Here is a 22,076-nt window from a genome sequence, read left to right on the forward strand (position 1 = left end):
GTGTGTGTGTGTGTGTGTGTGTGTGTGTGTGTGTGTGTGTGTGTGTGTGTGTGTGTGTGTGTGTGTGTGTGTACGCGTACGCGCGTGTGTACGCTCATGTGTGAGTGCTTTCGGAAGTGTTCAACGCCTTCAGTGTGTGTGTGTGTGCGTGTGCGTGAGTGTGTGTGTGTGTGTGTGTGTGTGTGTGCATGTATGCGTGTGCATGTATGCGTGTGCTTATGTGTGTGTATCTGGCACGAGGCCCAGTCCTCAATTATCCCCCGTCTGTCTCCGGGCCTCAAGTATGATAGACACTCCAGGTGGTGGAGCCGAAACGTCAATATGGCGGACGCCACGCCACGCCACGCCGCAGCAGTAGTGCTTAAAGCGCCTGTAGCAGCAGCACTCTGCTCTCTGATAGCACCGATCCCTACAGTACGCTCTCCCTGACTGATTGGCTTCAAGTCAAAACTAGTGCCTCCCATCCTTTCCTCTTGCACTTAAGCCATGGATGGAGGTGCTGGTAAGGGTGGGATTTGAACCTGCAACCCTCTGATTTAAAGGCCAGCGCTCTAACCATTGAGCCATGACTGCCCATCATGTACCCATGGTCTCCCATGGTCGCCATACATAAAGGCTCTTGTAGTGGCATTCTCATATAGCACCTACAGTGCGCTCTCCCTGACTGATTGGGTTCAAATCAAAACTAATACCTTCCATCCCTTTCTTTAGTTTGTGGCCTCACGCTTCTGTGTCGCCAAACCTCAACCGAAGAGGACAGGCGGTAACAGGGAAGGACAGGAAGCACTAGTTTGACATTACTTTTTTAAATTATTTTTTATCCAAAGCGACTTACAGCTATTTAGGTAAAGGATATTGGTTACAGGCCTTGTAGAAATGTGGGGGTCAGGTGCCTTGCTCATGGGCACTTAAGCCATGGATGGAGGTGCTGGTAAGGGTGGGATTTGAACCTGCAACCCTCTGATTTAAAGGCCAGCGCTCTAACCATTGAGCCTTGGCTGCCTCTCATGTACCCGTGGTCTCCCATGGTCGGCATACGTAGAGCTCTTGTAGTAGCATATAGCACAGATCTCTATCCCCCACCCCCCACCCCGACTGCCTGATAGTCTCCAGGGAAATGTTTCAAGGAAATGTTTGTGACGCATGACTGCAAGCTAGACACTGGCAAGGAAATTGGTTTTGTCTGTTTGTGTGTGCATGTGTGCGTGCGAACGTGCGCTGTGCATGTATGTGTATGTGTGTTGTCATGTTGTCATGCATTATAAGCACGCATGTGCATACCTGAAGCAATATTTTCTCTGCGCAACAGTTTTATTGAAGAATTTGCATTATTGTATCGTGGCATCGCAGCTGTGCCTGCACATAACTAATAACTATCTGAATAATACGGCAGGTGCGTGTGTGCAATTCAAATTTACGGTATATTACATTTAGAATAAATTCAAGTGCCTGTGTACTTGCTTGTGTAGCTGTGTAAGTTTGTGTGTGTACTTTGCCACATCTTTTACCATGTGTTGGACATTGTTGTCAGTGTTGCAACTGTACACTGCGCCTATATGTCTTTGTTTATTATCCAAAAGGCTTTGTTACCCTTCTTATTGTTTTATGCTGCATATTTTACCATGTTTTGGACAATGCTGCACACTGCACCTTTATGTCTTTGTTTACTATTTGCTTCTTCTTTACTCTGTGTTGGACAATGCTGTCAGTGTTGCAACTGTACACTGCGCCATACCCTGTTCTCGCTTAATCGTTCTCCTTGTAAGTCGCCTTGGTCAAAGGCGTCTGCTAAATGTCATGTAATGTAATGTAATACTTGGTTGCGTGTCTGTCCATGTAACCGTGCAAACACAAAGAACACGACAAGAACGACAACGACGACGGACGTGATTGACTTTGTAGAGAGGAGCTAGCGAACTAAAGAGACAAAGGCGATTTGGGTGACAAGAGCTGATTTGGGCGACAATGCTACACGGATACATTGACTTTCACTAGCTTAGCGACATATTCCCTCTTTTAACTTGTCTTAAAGCAAGACAACGCTTAACATGAAAAATAAGACACTTTACCACCTTTATAAACCCCAGCCAACGATTTTAACTGTAATAAGCCCCAAAATAGTGGCATACCCCTTAAAGGTACTGAGCTATGATGCGGTTCGGCGAAAGCAGCCACAGCCAATTGAATTGGAATGTTGGAATGCTTACATGCTTAAAACAGCCATACTCTGATGCTTTTATCAGTTTTTGTCGCTAGTTGCTCTTGCTACGAAAAAAGTCCTGCGACTCTTTGTAGCTTTTGTCGCTTCTGGTGTGTATGCACGGCTATGTTTTACTCGTGTCCCCTCCCCATCCTAAACGTGTCTCTCCACTTACACTTGGGTGAGACTCCACCCCCTGAGCCGGTGGCTACAGCCCCTTGCCCTTGCCCGCCCTGGGCCTGAGCACTCTCCATCTCAGGGCAGGAGGTGTGGCCTGTGCTGTTCCATGCCACCACGCGCTTTGCATCGTGCACTGGTGTGGCGGCTGCTGCGGCTGTGGGTGCGGCTGAACCAAGGTCAAGACCAAGGTCAAGACCAGGTCAAGACAAGGTCAGGACCAGGCCAGGCAGGGTGACAATGACGAGGAGGATGAGATGAGGAATGAGGAATGAGGAGGTGAAAGGGGGAAGGGACAGATGACAATGGAGATGGAAAATAAGCATGTAATAAAGGGTTAATGCCATGCAGTGAGTAACAGAAAAAGGGCTATTTTTGATTTTGATTTTCTTGTGTAAATCAAATGAAAAATCAAGAGGTGGCACAGGGGTTATGGGTTTAATGGGTCTTTAGGATGTGGGTTGGGTGGTGTTGGGTTGGGTTGGGTTGGTTTGGGTTGGATGGTGTAGGTGGTGGTTGGTGGTGGTGGGAGACGCTAGTCAAGCACAACGATTCACTGCATGGTTACTGGGAAACTACGGGGAAGTAGTCCATCTCTCGCTCTCTCTGTGATGGTTTTAACTGGAATGTGCAGTACAGACTACAGTGCATAGACCCAGTCGGCAAATCTGGGCCCGCCCAGATTTGCTTGCTTTCCCCCACGTTGGCTAATCAATATGCCAAATGACTGGCAGTGATTGGACCGCACAAGCATTCGGAGGGGAAAACAATGCAGTTTAATGGGCGGGCCAAAGGAGCCCACTGGGTGCATACAGTACACCGCAATTCAAACGCCCATAGAGGGGAAGTGGAGAATTAGAATGGGGAAACTAATGTGGCACTAGGCAAGAAGTTGCGTACAGCTGGTGTGAGTGATTAAAAGGAGGAGAGACTGTTGTCACTGGTCATTTGACTGGCTCACATAATGAACACAAATCCAAAGTTGTACTGCTGCTACACCGCCAAGCATACAGTACATCCACAACTACGTATGCTAAGAATCAAAATAGTTCGTCAAGGATTGAAAGGATTAATGTGGACCAACACAAAGCAGCCGAACATCTGTCATAACCGTTTCTATAATCACTGCAGAATCATCAAAACTCAGAAAGAAGACTTGCATTAAAAAACAACCATATTTGAAAGGTATTTGGAGATAAAATGGGGACCAAGAAGAAGAGGCATTCCTCATGTGAAAATAAATAATTAAGGCCTACATTGCTCTTTAAAATGATCACAGCAGCACATCAATGGAATATTTAGAAAGGTCCGTTACTTTTGTTCCAAAAGATGCAACGTTGATGGCATGTCGGCAGTCACTTTTTGGTTCCCAAGGGAACAAGGAAACAATGTTGATGCTTTCCCACAAAAGACAAACATTCTCTAAGAGAGGAGGGAAGTACCATCCCCAGGAGGGGAAAGAGACTTTTAAGTTGTGTTTACAGGATGGGCAGAACGCTTCCTCTTGCATTTGGCAGGATGATTAAGGCAACATCTCCACTGAGATGACAATTAGCTGAAGAAAAGCAGGAACCGCGAGACCTGCGGGTGTAGGGTCAGCTAAGGGTTTAAAGGGGCATTCCACCAGTGGAGACATGAACATGTATTGAAAGTGGGTTATATATGTAATAGAATAGTAGCATACATTTCTAATTTGGTGCCTTCTTGGCTGAGAAAAGGCAGAAATTGACTTTTTAGTGCTTGTGGATTTGTGACAACAATCCCCATAATGCATTGCAATGCTCAAGTTCCACAGGCCACACCCAGGCAGCTCTGCCAGTGACTTACTGGAGCCTCAATGCCAGTGATTTCAAAAGGACTGGCACACTGATCTGTGATAGGTCTGTTAGTGCATTAGGTCCAACCCCCTATGGGTGGGAAAAAGGCTTGTAGTCTCAACAGAAATCCACCTCTCTTACACTTCCTCCTACAATGACGCAAAATGGCGATATTTACATCATTGTAGGAGGAAGTGTTAGGAGGAGAATATGGATTTCTCCTGTCTCAGGGGGAATTGAGCGAGTGTTGCACGACCATTCAAAAGTATGACTGGGTGCCTTGCAATGGAAAATCTAATGCAAATGGGTGGAGCGGACCATGAAGAAGATCCCCCTTTTCGTGCAATTTTTCCAGTCATAACGAATACTTAAAATTTGATGGTGGTGGTAAGTATTGATGAAAAAGGTAACATTAGTAAATGGGCCGCATGAATTCTGGAAATAAACAACTAAAAATCTCACCCAGTGTCCCTTTAAGGAAGAAGCCAGGGGAGCGGCGGAGTAGCCTGATAATCATCGACTTTCAAATCTCTTCGAGACTTGGTCTGACCAAGAGCCTAACAATGGCATGGTTGACTCGCCTGCCTAGGTTTCCTACTGGTTGCCTGGTGAAGTGGGTAGAGTTCCCGTTTTTTTCAGGAGATCAGAAACGACATTTACATTGCTCTTGGCCTGACTACAAGCAACACTGAATGTGTTGCGTCACTAGGAGGGCATGGCCTGGCTAGGGGCGGAGTTCATGGGTGTAATTTTAGGTGTAGATGGTGGGGACATGCCCATCATACCTCTTTTGAGATTAACCTAGCTTGTCCCCACCACTTTTGCACGAATATAACGCAAAAATAGCACACCCGGACAATTTGTCATTGTAATGGACCCACACAATTTTACCCCTCAATTAAAGTTATATGTGAGCCACTGATGGGCATACGGGGATGCTGGATGTAATAAATATTGCAGAATGTTGAATGGGACACAATGGGGGAGTTTTTAGGATGTGTATCTTCTGCCAACTTACTGGGACGGAAGTTACATTATCTGCTGCTGCAGAAATACAATCATGGAGTTACCCTAGGTCGAGATGGAGGAGATTTTCAGGTGCGTTTCAGTGCATGTTTTGATGTATTTCGGCGTAGATGAGGACAGTAGCGTCAGAATGAAAGCGTGTTTGTCTGGTGTAATCTTATTAGTTCGGGGTTACAGCCGAGGTGGAGGAGATGTTTGGGGTATTTAGGCGTAAGCAAGGGTAGAAGCAGTGGAATGGGGGGTGCAGAATGTGTGTCTTCTGCAGACTAACTGGCAGGGGCTTGAAGTACCTGGTGCAATATTACTTTTATCTTAGGAGTACTACTGTAGACATTTTGCCTTAGGGTTAGATGGAGCAGAGATGGAGCAGTTGTTGATGGGGTGCAGCAGGATGGGATGTTTTTGGGCGTAGGTGAGGGCAGAAGCGACAGCGACAGGGATGTGTGTGGGGACAATAGGGATGTGTATCTGCTGGCTGGGAAGTTACATAATCTGGTAACATAAACTTAAAGTTACACTATGTGACATTATGGTGGAGTTGCTGGGGTGAAGCAGGATGGAGAATTCTGGGCAAAGTAGATGAAGTGGGTTGGGGGGGTTGGGTTGGGTTAGGTTGGTTTGGGTTGGGTTGGGGGCGGTAGGGATGTGATTGGGTTAGGGGCGGTAGGGATGTGGTTGGGTTAGGTTATGTTCGGTTGGGGGCGGTAGGGTTGTGGTTGGGGGCGGTAGCGAGGTGTGGATGTAAGGTGGGAGCGGTAGGGATGTAGGGTGGGTTGGGGGCGGTAGGGATGTGGGTTTGGGGGCGGTAGGGATGTAGGATGGGGGATGTGGGTTGGGGGCGGTAGGGATGTGGTTTGGTTGGGTTGTAGGGTGGGAGCGGTAGGGATGTAGGGTGGGTTGGGGGCGGTAGGGATGTGGGGTTGGGGGCGGTAGGGATGTAGGGTGGGGTTTGGGGGATGTGGGTTGGGGGCGGTAGGGATGTGGGGTGGGGGGCGGTAGGGATGTGGGTTGGGGGGCGGTAGGGATGTGGGGTTGGGGGGCGGTAGGGATGTAGGGTTGGGGGCGGTAGGGATGTGGGGTTGGGGGGCAGTAGGGATGTGGGGTTGGGGGGCGGTAGGGATGTGGGGTTGGGGGGCAGTAGGGATGTGGGGTTGGGGGGCGGTATGGTTGTGGGGTTGGGGGGCGGTAGGGATGTGGGTTGGGGGCGGTAGGGATGTGGGGTTGGGGGGCAGTAGGGATGTTGTGGATGTGGGTTGGGGGCGGTAGGGATGTGGGGTTGGGGGGGCGGTAGGGATGGTGTGTCTGCTGCAGACTTACTGGCAGGGGAGCTCTGCGGGGATCCCAGCAGGGCGGGCGGCTCTTCGCTGGCACTCATCACGGCACTGTCGTTACTGGTGCCCTGAATGCTCTCCGCTGGACAGGCAGCCACACACACACACACACACACACACACACACACACACACACACACACACACACACACACACACACACACACACACACACACACGTACACACACGTACACGCACACACACACGTGTGCGCTTCCACGCACACACACTCACACACACACACACACACACACACGTACACATACACACACGTACACGCACACGCACACACACACACACACACGTGTGCGCGTCCACGCACACACACACACAAGTGCGCGCGTACACACACGTACACACACGCACGCATGTATGCACACGTACCACATACACACACATACAACACACACACACACACACACACACACACACACACACACACACACACACACACACACACACACACACACACACACACACACACACACACACATACAACACACACACACACACACACACACAAACACACCAACCACAAATAAAATTTGGCTTTTACAGCGTAGAGATATATTAGCCAAGGATAATATTTGTAAATGGCTAATGATTTTTACAAATCTGAACAACAGTGGCAGAACTATTTTATTGCATGTTTGCATTGACATTGCCTTGATTTGTTTGTACACTGAGAAAATATTAAAGAATAAACAATTAAAAAACTATTTTAAACATGTATCATCAGTTCTGCCACCCTATGATAATGAAATGGTTTAGCAAAGATTCTGAAACCATAACAATGATTCTGGAACGTTAACAGCGGAACATTAACATTCTGGAACCTTAACAATGATTCTGGAACGTTAACAGCAGAACATTAGCATTCTGGAACCTTCTAATAGTCCAGCTATTGAACACTGAGAAGGCATTAGGGGACAATCCGTCAACCGAGGCCGACAGTTGTCAACTGCTTTCCCCCGAGGACTTCTATTTTAGTCCCTTTGTTTAGACATGCAGATGAACACACAAGCGCGCACATACACACAGACACACACAATACACACACAAAGTACACATGTACACACACACATACACACACAGCCTTGCACATGTGGACATGCCCACTTGGTATAAACACGGATGAGGAACAACCTTCACAAACGACACACAGCTTGCAATGACTAAAGCACGAGACCCAAACACCCTCTACTCAAATGGAGACACAAAGACACGACGGCGTTTCAAAACAGGGGATAAGTGGGTTGTTATGTTCAACAAGCATGTCTTTATGTCCTCCTACCCTGCTCTGAGACCATTGACTTCTAACCCTCTATGCCTCTGTTTGTGAGCGCAGTTAGTATATGCATAGAGTCATCTGGTTTCGGAATATTCTGTGCACGTAACTGCACTCTGGGTTTATGTCTGTCTCTGTCTCTGTCTCTGTCTCTCTCGGTGTGCTACCATGATATCTTAGCACAGCCCACAAACGAAACAGACTATATTCTATATCCTCCTCCAACATGCATCATTGTGAGCAAATCAGATTACCAGTGACTACTGGATGACTACGGTTTCTTACGAGGGCAGTCTCATTCATGACCTTTTCCCTTGTCTGCTTGACCCCATGACTCCCTCTCCTTTCCATCTGATAATCAGGCACACCATCTCATTGAGCACCGCCATACAGTGCATCCACCTGGCTATGCCTCCTAAATCCTCCAATACAAAAGTAGGCAGAACAATATCTGGCTAACTTGTCACACTTGCGGATGATTTAGTTTGTTCACGTCAACTCCCTTTGAGAGACACTACTGACTCCCCTCAGCTACAGTGGAAAAAAACCTCCTTCTGTCTGCTGGTGTAGTATGAGGCAGCAGCTTACACAAAATTATGAAAATCTGTGATTGCATTATTCCCCTCATAAATTATGAAATAGCATTTTGCCAGGACAGTAAATCTGTATTCTAGCCGTAGTCCCTTCTATAAACCACTACTGTGAGCTTACACAACAGGCCTGGCTTTTGTATAACTACATACTTATCTCCATCCGTCTGCTTGCAGGCGTCTGTTATTATCACATGGGACAACCTCAGAGAATAAGAATCACACCAACACAAAAGACAAGTTATGCATCACTGATCTGCTAAGCAAAAAAACTGAACCAAAATGGGCTTCCATAGTTGAGGATGCCACATTGTTAGTTGCACTTCCTCCCCATGGCACAAGGGTGCAGCAGTGAGCTACTGTGCTCTCTCAGCGCCTAAGCGTGATTTTGTGAACGTGATGCTGTGGTTATCACAGTGATGGGATGCAGCAAGGAGAAAGTGTGCTGTGTTGCTGGCAACAGATATATGAGGATGGATGGATGGATGGATGGACGGATGGATGGATGGATGGAAGGGGTGGGCGTGTGGGAAATGCGAACGTAGAGCCACAGGATGGAGAGAACAGGAGGGAGGGATGGTTGGAGTTCAGGTGGAGTTTAGCATGCAGGCGAAGAAGAGGAGGAGGAGCAGCAGGAGGAGAAGAACAAGGAGGAGTGGTAGCTACCTTTCCTACCTTTCATATCCTCCTCCTCATTGGTGTTGCAGCTCTCAGAAGATCCCTATGAGAGAGAGAGAGAGAGAGAGAGAGAGAGAGAGAGAGAGAGAGAGAGAGAGAGAGAGAGCAAGAGAGATAGATAGAGAGAGAGAGAGAGAGAGAGAGAGAGAGAGAGAGAGAGAGAGAGAGAGAGAGAGAGAGAGAGAGAGTTAGATAAAGGGGTCCGACATAGAGAGGCCGACAGAGACGGAGAGAGAGAGAATGGATGGAAATCAAATTAAAAAAAAAATAATTAAACTTTTTTTTGACGTACGCTCCTGGATTTCTTTGCTCAGGGAATCCCAGTCCCAGTTGGAAAGTGAGTACCCAGAGGTGTCAAAAGTAAAAGTAAAAGTACTTTTTTTGGTGTAATTACAACACTAGCACATGACATTACATCGCTGTTACACCATTTACTCCTTTGTACCTAGTGAGATAGATAGACTGAAAAACACTGAAAACTACAACCACGACCCACCACCATAAACTTGATCCAACCAGTGCAGAGTTAGCTGATCGTAAGATAAGTACACGTGTATACTGGTTACTCAGATAAGTTACTTGTTCTGGAAGGAAACTGTGTTTCTATTTCTACCTTTTACTTTTACTTTTGACATCTATGATGCTGTCTTACCTTTGTAGGAGCGGGAAAGGATCGGCACACTGCTTGCAAAAGACTTAATTTATTAGGAGCAACGTTTCGATCATAGATCAGATGCCTGAAGAAGATCTATGATCGAAATGTTGTTCCTAATAAATTAAGTCTTTTGCAAGCAGTGTGCAGATCCTTTCCCGCTCCTACATGTGACAATTTTTTGATTTGGCACCTGCTGATGCTTTTTTGCTGGATGTGCGCACTTTCCACTACACACTGTCTTACCTTTGTCCCATCTGGAGGGTTGTGCACCACCGTGGTCTGTGGCTCCTAGATGTTCAAAACAAGGACAATTAGCCGACCAGTACTACATGTGAAACACTGATCCACATTCGGGACTTCTCTCAGAGCAAAATACGTCTTCAAAATGCTCCAAAATACTTCTAAAACTTCAAACACCTCAAGAGAATAGGCCTACTAGTAGTACAGCACACCACATTTTGAGTTATGAGTGGAGGAGGGCACTTGGTAGAGTAGAAAATACTGTTATTTGTTTGTTTGTGTGTTTGTTTGTTTGTTTTGATGCACTGGAGGTGCATACATACAGTAAGTCAGAAATGGGTCCAATGAGAAGAGCTGAATTGCACACAGCACCACACTCTACCACTCATCCTCAAACCCAAACCACAAGCACATACCGGTACACACACATACAGACACACACAAACACACACACGATACTCAAAAACAAAAGAGATTTTCCATGAGTCTATCTTACATGCCACAGCAGCAGTAGAAGGTGCAGTTGATCCCCCCCTGACTTACCATGATCTTTGCAACTCTAAACTCAGACCCAAAACATATTGAACCAAAGCAGCAAAAAAAAAGGTTAGACTACCGAAAGAAGCGAAAAATGTGAACACCCCAGGGCAAAAAGCTATATTTCAGTAGATTCAGAGTAGAAGAATGCATCTGAAAGTGTGTTCATCCTTTCTTCAATTTCCGGTCCCCTTGTTCCTTCTTCCATAAAGGAAACCATTCAATAGGATGTAGAAATCAAAGATGGTGGGGGGCGCTGTGGCGCAGCGTGCTAAGCCCCCCACATTTGGGTCTGCGTGCCCACGGGGACCCCGGTTCGAGTCCGGCCGGTGTCATTTACCAATCCCACCCCGTCTCTCTGTCCCACTTGCTTCCTGTCACCATCTCAGCCTGTCCTATCGAATAAAGGCATAAAAGCCCCTAAAAAATATTTTAAAAAAAAAAGAAAACAGATGGTCACACGTGCAAACGTAACACTGCCACTCTTGTGCTAAAATGCTCATCTGTGGAACATAGGTTAAAAATCTCCGTTACACTTTACTTGATGTGTCGCTTCATAGCAGCTGTTATACACATGAAGGATTCAAGAGACATGTTTTGTAAGACATTCATTCCGAACCGTCCATAGACATGGAATACAAAAGGACAGTAACTTGTCCAAATCAGTAATCATTGAGGGTTCCGAACAAAATCCGCAATGCTGCTTTGTTTAACTTTTATTTTGACAAGTTGCTATCCTTCCGTCCGTTAGGTTCATGAAAGGTTTGGTTTGAATGGGTCATGAAACAATCATGAATGCTTTGTGCAGACTTTATAACAGCTTCTATGAATGTGCTATGCAGGAACATGTCAAGTAAAACGTTACCACAATAAAATGTTACACTTGATGCTGTGAAGCTATTGACAGATTTTCAGGGCGATTAGAAGAGAGGAGAGAGAGAAGAGGAATTCTGTTGAAAAGTTCACAAGGTCTCTTTATGTAATAGTTCGACCTGTGCATGTATAAGGTAGTTTACCTACAGGTACCTGGCTTCACCGATACATTTCTCACATTATATTAATTAGAATCAATTAGAATCAATGATTATTTTTTAGTATAACATCACTTTTTTTTTACAAAGCCACACATGTGAAGTAGATAGAAAATATATTTGTTAAACCGCTTTCCCCTCTGACACCAGGTTAGCCATAAATGTTGTGTTACATTCAGGAACGCCATCTCCTGCTGTAGTAGCAGCCTCTCATTAAATGCTACGGGTGCTAAAATTGGCTTGTTCTGAGCTGAGGAGAGATTAAGATGTCAGACGGGAACAGAGAGAACCAAGCAGCAACTGTGCCATTTTCCACCAAATTGCTTTTGCCTCCTTAGCACCGGATCAAAATGTTGCACATGACCTTTTTTTTAGATTGGCCAGAATGGAATTGCTTTCGGGCGAGGTTAAAGGTCCAAGTTGTCACTTTGAGCCATGATTTCCCAACATGCACCTAGAGTGATGTTATGACATGTCAACCCACTAAAATCTTCCTCCAGCGTTGCCAGATTGGGCGGTTACCCGCCCAATTGGGCTACTTGGGATGGCCGCCTGCAGGTAAAAACGGGAAAAATTGGCCATTTGGCGTTTTTTTTCCTGCAGTTTTGAGCCCATAGAAATCAATGCAATTTCTTGAAATTGGGCGGAATTAAGCGCATTTTGGCGTTTTTTGAGAACCTTTTGGGCGGGATTTGATCAGACACATCTGGCAACACTGTCCTCCTCTTGAGGTGAGAGGAAGAGAGGTACAGGAGAGAGGGCCAGGGTCTAGAAATCTCGAAAAAAACCCACGGCAATGGCCTCACTCTGAACATGTGAACGGAAGCTGGCTGCATCTTGTAAAATATGAAAAGGCAATGTCTATGTGAGCGTAAGGGAGCATGAGAGTTTGAGTTGTGAGTATTAAAAAAAAAGCTTGTTCCCACTTTGCAGTCAGATTACATTAACCACTTCCTCTCGCTCTTCTTTTATTTTAACCCTTTGAGGAGTAAAGATTTTTCCACAGTTCTTGTAGAATTTTACCCAGGTATTTTGGAAGGTGCTTAAAATAAAATGCATTATTATTATTATTATGAATATGATTATGATTATTGTTATTAATATTACTACTACTCTGTTTTCACCTTTTTGTTCTTTAAACACACAAACACATAGAGACAACGTTCTTATAGCTCTATTATCATACACCATTTTCATGTCTTCTTTCCTTAACTTCTCTAGTCAAAAGAAAAGTGAATCCTCCTCCTCATCACTTGTCCTCCTCCTCTTCTCTCTCTCTCTCTCTCTCTCTCTCTCTCTCTCTCTCTCTCATCCTCCTTCTCTCCCTTCAGAGTGACGACGCCTACTGTACTGTAAGTGGGTGAAGCCTGCCCTGTTGCCCTGAAACTGGGGTGTGTGTTCAATGGAGGAGAGAGAGAGAGAGAGAGAGAGAGAGAGAGAGAGAGAGAGAGAGAGAGAGAGAGAGAGAGAGAGAGAGAGAGAGAGAGAGGAGACAGCACGAGCCGACCCACTTTCACCACCACCTGGTATAAGAGATGGAGGAGAAATTCTTGGCAGCGATATGAAGGTATTGCGGTAACACTTTATTTTAGGGATACATCTATTAGCACTAATACATACAATGTTAATGCCTGCATAGGTAACTTGTAAGGCATGTACTAAGCAAACGCTAAGGCCTACTAAGTCCTTACTAAGGTTAAATTGGTAATAAATCCCTTATTGTGCATGAACAAGACATTTGCGAATACATGCCTAACAAATGTTTGATTTTGCTTAGTACATGCCTTACAAATTATTTATACAGGGACACTGTATGTATTAGTGCTAATAGATGTACCCCTAAAATAAAGTGTTATCGAAGTTTTAATTATATATCATAGTATATTATTTGTAGAAGATGGAGGAGAAGTTCTTCCCTGCCATGTAAAATGTATTAAAAAAACCCATATGAACGGATTTGGATGAAACTTTGCTGAGTTGTTGGAAATGTCCAAACAATCAACTGATTAAATGTTGGTGGTGATCCGGATTATGAACCGGAACCAGGACTATTTTTAAAAAAAAGATTCTTCACCATTGCTAGCCTACAAATCTAGAGGCCCCTAGTGACTGCAAATTGAATTGCGGGACAGGGCGAATTTTGACATTCCAGTTTATAACTCCACAAAAAGAAGGCAGAAAGACGTAAAATAAAAATAGGGTGTAACATAGTCAAATGTTCTATCAACCAGCTTCCTTGGCAGAGGTCTGCACTCTCTAAGTGCATTTCTAGTTAGGCATGTGTTAGTGGCTAACATGTGGACCATATTCTTAAGTCTTAAAGGGACACTGTGTGAGATTTTTAGTTGTTTATTTCCAGAATTCATGCTGCCCATTCACTAATGTTACCTTTCTCATGAATACTTACCACCAGCATCAAATTCGAAGTTTTCATTATGACTGGAAAAATTGCACTTTTCTTACATGAAAAGGGGGATCTTCTCCATGGTACGCCATTTTGAATTTCCAAAAATAGCCATTTTTAGCTGCAAAAATGACTGTACTTGGACCATACTAGAAAATATTTGTTTAATACTTAGTAAACGTTCATGTAAAGATCAAATTTGGCAATAGGCAGCCCAATTTCAATAAGCAGCATAGTTGCAGCAGAGACGGTTTAAATAGAATAGAGAATCTTTGGTTGCAGTACCTTTTTTGTCCATTTCCTGCACAGTGTCCCTTTAAGGTTTTCTTTTGCCTTAAGACTTGTAAAAGTTTTTATCTTTTACCTGACATGTTCTCAGAGGGTACTCTGATGAAGACGGAAGTAAGACCGTCGAAACATGTCAGGTAAAAGATAAAAACTTTTACATGTCTTAAGGCAAAAGAAAACCCTAAGTTAAACAGTTAGACATAATAAACGTAATACATATACATATTCTTAAGTGTTACCAATATATGGACTAGGGCTGCACAATATATCGAAAATGTATCAAAATCGCGATATCAAGAGTGGCGATACACATATCGTCAAAATGACTTAATTATCGCTAACAAGTAAAACATTTCTGTGCAGTCCCATCACTAGCTGAATATCAACAAATAAGCAAGAAGCTCGCCATGACCAAAGCCATGCCCGCCACACAGACCGACAAATTAGTGACAAGAAAAACACTGGGCTATATTTCTTAATATCATTTAAATATCATAATCGAGGTATTGTATGCTGTTATCGCGTATATATATATATAATTTTTTTTCTGATATCGTGCAACCCTAATACGGACACTGTCCAGCCATGTTCAAATGGCAGTGGCAAGCGCCAAGCAAACATCACAACACTGCTGCACATCATAATAACAGAAAACACTTTGACTGGTTCAAAGGTTTGACTGGTGTGTGTGTGTGTGTGTGTGTGTGTGTGTGTGTGTGCTTTCAGTGACAGGAAGAAAGATATAAAGAGGCGAAAGGTGAGACAGTTTGTGTAAAAAACGAAATGGCAAACCCTTCTCCCTCTCTCTCGTTCTCTCTCACTCTATCGTTCTCTCTTGTTTTCTCGTTCTCTCTCTGTCTCTCTCCCTCTCTCTCTCTCTCCCTCTCTCTCTCTCTCTCTCCGTTTGAATGTGAATCTACGGGGGCACACCTCTTGTCAAAAAAGGAGCCTGGTTGTTGCTGCTGTGGCAAACACACACACACACACACACACACACACACACACACACACACACACACACACACACACACACACACACACACACACACACACACACACACACACATATACTCTACCAGTTGCCAGGTAACATCACATCACACAACATGGAGAGGAGAGGAGAGCGGAGGAGAGCGAGCAGAGCCGAGAGAGAGAGAGAGAGAGAGAGAGAGAGAGAGAGAGAGAGAGAGAGAGAGAGAGAGAGAGAGAGAGAGAGAGAGAGAGAGAGAGAGAGAGCGCAATCCTAGCCCAATATGGCCGTGTTTTGGGGGGGATCGCGCATCAACATGAGACCTCACCACGTGGAACTGGGATAGATAGATAGACTCAGGAAAAAAAATGTTAACGCTTCATTTTTAAGGTGCTTCAGCACAAAGAAAACAAGATGCTTGCAATACTCTGAGCCCTTCATATAAAAACAGATATAGCACAAAACATCTGACAAATTATAACTCCTGCTTAATTTCTGAGTCCCATTCGTTTCAAGTACGACATGCAGTTAAGAATCTGTCAAACTTGTTACATTGTTTTTTGTTTTTTTTAAAAAGTCCCTAACACAAGATACTTAATTTTATACAAGACAAACGGTGGTGTCCAAATAACTGCTTTGACCACATTGCCGTTTCCAACAGGAAGCGCAAGCAGGGAGGAAACTAGAAAACGAGCCTTCGTTAAATTTTATGTATATTTAGTCTAAACGAGTCGTGAAGGGATGGATGGATGCTGCAGGCATCTTTGTCACCCCGTGCGAAGACCACCTTAACGTGAAGCGTTACCACGGAGACAAACCAACACAAGATGCAAACAAGAGAGAGCTAAGAGCAAGGCTACGGTGAGTCAAGGGGGTGAGGACGGAGAACGAGAGAGAGAGAGAGAGAGAGAGAGAGAGAGAGAGAGAGAGAGAGAGAGAAGAAGAAGAAGGATGGGGATGTGGATGGGGGCTGGGGCAGGGGGAGGGGAAGGGGTAGGGGTAGGAGGAGGAGGAGGAGACAGTGGAAAAACGAGGTACCATCGGTGCAGAGGAAGGCATGTTGTTGTCTTTGTTGCCACTCACTACATTGTTTTTAGTGTTGTTTGTCTGGGGCTGAAGCAGAGAGGAAGAGAGAAAGAGAGAAAAGGGGGAAGAGCGGGGGGGGAGGGGGAGGGGGGAAGGGTGATTTCCTGTTCAGAGTTAAACATCATCAGCATGGACCCTTATTGGCTGTCTGGCTACTTGAGGATTGAGCCATCCATCGATCGGCCAATCATGTCGCACACACACTGGGAATGAGCGATGAGCCCACCCAATGGGAAGGGAAGGTGTGTGCTGATCTTCCATACTGATTGGTTGAATAGCGGAACAGGAACCACTGGCATCTCCAGTCTTGATTTTTTTTTTTTTTTTTAAGAAAACGTAGTAACACAAACATGCACATAACTTCTTCATTTCATACATTTCATACATGTACATAAACTAAAGAAAACATAACGAAAACAACACATACTGTACAATTAACAACCATCTGTTATTTTTCCAACCAATCCTGCCCAATGCCTGCACACCAGCAAGACACACCGACAATGGCATGCAAAGAATTGGTTGCTGTTATTGTCTTGTAAGTAACACAGATCAGGCATATCAGACCCATAGAGGACACTTGCATTCAGACTCTGAGCAACCCAGACAACATGACAACAACTGGGCGTCCAATGTAGCAACACGAGGCATCTCGACTGCTATCTGCTTCAGCCGACATACACATGCAGGCAGCGAACCACTTTACGTTAAGCGATACCGCAACATTTCTGGAAAAGGGCTGATTTGACATTTTCCCTTGAGTAGTTTGATCTTTCTTCTGTACTTGCAGCCGCTCTCTCAGTCTATCAGTGCAAATTCTACCTTCAAGCTAGCATTTACAATGCACAGTTTACAATTTACAATGCAAGCTAGCATTTACAATTTACATGGTACTAGCTACCGTCTAGCTAGTAACATACTGTAGGATTCAATTATAATTGATAGCTTGGAGGTAATAGAAACAGACTGAGAGAACAGCTGCAAGAACAGAGAAAGGCAAATCTCAATTATGTAACTCAAGGCAATATGTAAACTGAGCTCACTTTGAGAAAATGTGAAATATTGCTTTAAGGTCAGTGATATTTTATTTGAAGGTCCAAGATGGAGACCTGTATTGTTTTTGACCTACAGCAACACAGGTTGTCTATAAAGGTTGTGTTGAGATGGCTTGGAAGGTGGCTGCCAAAAACAGTTACTTACACAGGATTAATTGGATCTGACCTGACCGGGTCCCCATTAAGCACCCTGGGAAACACTGGATCTAATCTGAATCTAAATGCAGCAGGGGCAGCCTTGAGCTGGAGGTACTTAAATAACCCTGCTTTTACAGTTGCCATGACAACAACGATGACAACAACAAAGCTGGCATAGCCTGTGAGAAACTACTGTAGCTTACTATTTATCTCTGTCGGATACAGACACTGCCAGTGAGCAGCCATGACACCACCCCGAGTTCCCTTATTAATTGTGTCCCAACCACCTGAGAGTAACGGTAGGGACACATAGGAGGCGAAGCGAAGAGAGGCGAAATCCAATCATCAATTCAATTCATCAGGTCGTTGCGGCAAATCAAATGGAATTGAACAGTTATGTTGTTGATTTGATTGGGCCGCAGCAGGCGAATTCGCTCCTCATTTGCATAACATTAAACTTTCTTAAATAATTTCGCTTCGCTTCGCTCCTGTTCGCTTGCTTTCGCCTCTTTCATAGGAATGAATGGCAAAGTTTGCAAATGCGCGTGTATGTGTCCCTACCGTAAATGAACCCAGATTTCCTCCATCCCATCCCACCATCCGTGAACTAAAGGTGGCATATACAAAGATGCTGGTTCAGGAGTAAACCACGTTAAGTTAACCCATTGATGCCTGATGTTGCGTTGCGCAACATTGGCCCTGGCACCTGGAGTTGCATTACGCAACATTCAGACTCATGAGATTTGAGGCAACTTTATTAAAAATCTCTGTTTGTTTGAGATGAATGAACACATTCGATTGAAAGATGAGGGTCTTAGCGTTTAAATGCAACTTAGTGCATATTTTTATGTGCTTCAGAAGCTGATATATTTCGTTTTTTATAGTCTGAGGGCAGCTTTTCTTAAAAAGGGCTCAGGCATTCAGCAGCCTTTTTTGCAGGTGCCTTAGGCGTCAATGGGTTAAGAGGTAATGAGTGGATGTGCAAAACACTCACAAGAAACAGAGGTGCTTGCAACCAGAAAATACACTTGCAGGAGGAGAGAAGTGCCGCACACTCTCAAGTTAAATGAACAAGTTTTTAATGTGACTAAGGTCACCTTAGTCACATTAAAAAACTTGTTCATTTAACTTGAGTGTGTGCGGCACTTCTCTACTCCTGTAAGTTAAGAGGTAAATAATCTCATAGGAAAGCCTTGAGTCAAGAAAGTGAGGACTCCAGGCTCTTCTATTAGATGATTTACCTCTTAAGTTCTCCTGAACCAGCTTCATAGTACACCGCCCTCTGTATCTGTTACAGCGAGCCTCAGACAAAACACCACCCACCCAACCTGAAAGAAGAAAGACCTCATTGTTTGGCAATCAATACCAATGTCCTTTGTCCTGCAGAGCCTGAGAGACTTTCAACGGAGAGTCCAGTCTGTCCTGATCTAAGCATAACAAGCTCAGCTTGAGGCAGCCTCAGCTAAAGAAAATAAGCTCAGTTTTTGGATATAAGCTAATTTTACCTCTTACCAGTTTCACCTTTCATCTGTTCTTCCAGCTATTCACTGATTCTAGTGATATTAATTCTTGGTATGTATCATTGAACCAAATGGGACCAGTTGGTACAATTCAGTTGTTGGTACCATTTGGTTCAATGATGCATGCAAAGAAGCAATGCAGTATCATCAGAGTCAGAGAACGTCTGGAAGAACAGAATAAAAGATAAAACTCAAGGAGGTATGTGCGGCCCTGTGCAACGTAATTCACTGCTTGTACACAAGGGGCACTGTTAAAGCGCCTTTATGGAACACTACAGAAAGAATGAAAGAAAAAGAAAAATAACAAAGTTCTCAGAACTTCAGGAGGAGAAAGTTGGACAAAGAAGTAGGACAGCACCTGAGTAAGAAGTTGAGAGAGAGAAAGAGAGAGAGGGGAGAAACAAAGGATGGGAGGAGAGAGAGAGAGAGAGAGAGAGAGAGAGAGAGAGAGAGAGAGAGAGAGAGAGAGAGAGAGAGAGAGAGAGAGAGAGAGAAAGAGAGAGAGAGAGAAACAGAGAAACAGAGGGAGAGAAATACAGAGGGAGAGAAAGGGGAGAAGTGAAAGGGGAATAGATAGCGAGAAAGGGGGAGAGAGAGAGAGAGAGAGAGAGAGAGAGAGAGAGAGAGAGAGAGATTCCTTACCTTCACACCATCTTTATTCTTATTGAGCAAACTCCTGCAAGCTGAAAATAAACAGGGCAAACATTATTCCTCATGATTACATTATGAAATGTCCTTGACTGATTTTCAAAGCGAACTCAAACTCTATTTGGACTCTTCTTTCCTCATTATTTCTGCCAAAAGCCACCCATATAAAACAATGACTGCATGGCATCTGAAGGAGAACTACAATTGCGGAAGAACATGGTGGTAATTGTTTCTCTTAGATGAACCTGCCCGCTTTGCAATGGGCGTGATCGTGATTAAGCAGTGCTGCTTTTGCTTGGCAGTGGGAATGCGCACTTTGCCAGTTTGATACATTCTGGTTAGAATTTTCTAACCGCAAAGCATCAAACTGGCAAAGTGTGCATGCCCACTGCCTAGCAAAAGCAGCACTGCTTCATCACGATCGCGCCCATTGAATGAGGTGAGGAGGTCTTAAGAAGTCAAGGCTACCATACAGCAGCACTTATTTTCCTTCTCGGCCAAGTAGAAGTTAATTTTAAAGGCAGATGGAGGTAGGAAGTCCTTCCTTGGTGACTTGACAGCCTTCCCAATAAAGTCTCTTCTCAAAGTCTATCAAAAACACTCACTCTCACAGCAGAAAAAAAAGCGTAAAAACAGGGAAAAAAAAGAGAAACAAGTCAACCCTGACCTTGGTCCTTCTAAAGTCTTTTTTTAAAAACATTCCTTACCTTCCTGATATAACTGAAAAAGGAAGTAAAATAAAACCAGAACCATGATGACGAGAACCAGAGGACAACTAGTGCATGGAAAGAAAGGAAAAGACCAGAGTGTGGCAGGCATCATTCCCCGAGTCATGCATCGCTCCAAATGAGAAGAGTAGGGGGGATAGAGGCGGGAGAGTAGTTTTCATTTAGGCAGCCAGCCATGCAATATCAGCAATTAGCCCACTACAATTCCCATGATGCATCACTTCTTGTGAAAGGTCCCCTTGCTCCATGCTTGAGATAAGGTGTCATCTGCTTGCAGTCGGGTTTTCCGTTTCATTTTCAAGGGCATTACGTAGGGGAAATCCATTCACAAGGAAGCAAACAACAACTCAGAGTTTAAAGGGGAGGGCGGTTGTCGAAAGTAAAACAAGCACGGCAAGCAGGAAGTGAAAGTGAAGAAGTCAGACATCTACAAACCCCAAATGTCTTACGCTTACCATTAGCCTAGCGGGCATGCTATAAGCTTATTCCAGAATATCAAGATTTGTGCAGAAATAAGGATGCCATTCTTCAAAAAATAAGATCTCAAATCCGAAGCAAGATGCAGAGCCAGATTAACAAGGGTACAGAGGCATGCTTGCTTTTGCACGTTGTAAGCATGTCAAAATATTTCAGCAAGCACTTACTTAAAAGTCTGTCACTACATGTTGGTGCTATTACACAATTACTTCACACTCACATACAGCAGATTGGTGAAATTTGTTGAGGTTCAGACCCTATGACTTGACTTGACCGTTCAGACAACTGTTGTCCTGATAGCGTCAGTACACCGGTTATCCTAACTGTGTAAGTACCTCCTTCCTTGATGGTGATATTTGTTTTGGTTAACATGACTGTTGCCTCAAAGTTAACACGCGATGTATACAGCAAATGTAACACTGCAGCACTGGACAAAATGAAGGCTATTTTTTTGCCTGACAAGTTGGCTGGCATGATTACTGATGACTAACCGCACCACGGTATCGCTAATGAACTCCCTCTATTTCAGGCAACACGCCTCCTCCTCCTCCTCCTCCTCCTCCTCCTCACAGAGAGCACTTGCAGCTGCCTGGCGGAGACTCTCGAGACCTTTTGCAGGCCGGGGTCAGTGTTGCCCAAAAAAAATTACAGAAAGTCGCAATTGGCTCTCTGAGAAATCACTAGGTGACGTCATGACGTTATTATGCCGTCACAGCTTCACGCACGACCCGCTGATCTCTAGAAAACGTGCCCTTGTGGCTACGTTCATAATGGAAAAGGGCAGTGGTAGCTACTTTTTAGAGATCAGAGCTAATCTGCCCTTAGCGCAGCACTATGGCTCTCTGTAATGTCATAGCAATGTTGTTATTATGAAGTTAAGCATTTTCAGCAAGTGAATAGGATCGCCGGCGACCCCAGCTGCAGTAAGAGGCTACCCGCGGGAAATACTTCTGACGGCAGCCCAGAGTTACAATTATGTTGAAAAACAATGCTTTTGTCACTGAAAATACGTTTTTTTAAAGTCGACAGATTCTCCTTAAAGTCGCTTAAGTCGCTAGATGACGTTTTTTAATCACCAGAGAAAGCCAAAAGTCGCTAAATTAAATCAGGGGGAAACGTAGCTAAGTTGGCAACACTGGCCGCCGGGGTGTTCCAGAGCCCACAGAGAGAAGTCTACTGAAGGCTCAGTTGG

At 44.5% G+C, this 22,076-nt stretch overlaps 1 protein-coding gene across 10 annotated transcripts in view; it reads right to left on the bottom strand.

Annotated features, from left to right (window-relative positions):
* The window catches only part of camk2g1 (calcium/calmodulin-dependent protein kinase (CaM kinase) II gamma 1), a 172,911-nt gene that overhangs the window by 12,957 nt on the left and 137,878 nt on the right, over positions 1 to 22,076 (bottom strand). For 2 of the 10 annotated variants that reach the window (XM_063220678.1, XM_063220680.1), the window contains 5 exons: positions 19,674 to 19,714; positions 16,271 to 16,345; positions 10,006 to 10,050; positions 9,096 to 9,150; positions 6,538 to 6,633 (listed from right to left, as the gene is read on the bottom strand). In XM_063220678.1, the coding sequence (XP_063076748.1) occupies positions 6,538 to 6,633; positions 9,096 to 9,150; positions 10,006 to 10,050; positions 16,271 to 16,345; positions 19,674 to 19,714 (312 nt within the window). The remainder of the gene's footprint in view (positions 1 to 6,537; positions 6,634 to 9,095; positions 9,151 to 10,005; positions 10,051 to 16,270; positions 16,346 to 19,673; positions 19,715 to 22,076) is intronic. The other 8 variants (XM_063220683.1, XM_063220685.1, XM_063220681.1 and 5 more) reach the window with 5 other exon arrangements.

Source organism: Engraulis encrasicolus, chromosome 17 (genome assembly GCF_034702125.1).
Source record: "Engraulis encrasicolus isolate BLACKSEA-1 chromosome 17, IST_EnEncr_1.0, whole genome shotgun sequence".
Lineage (NCBI taxonomy): Eukaryota > Metazoa > Chordata > Actinopteri > Clupeiformes > Engraulidae > Engraulis > Engraulis encrasicolus.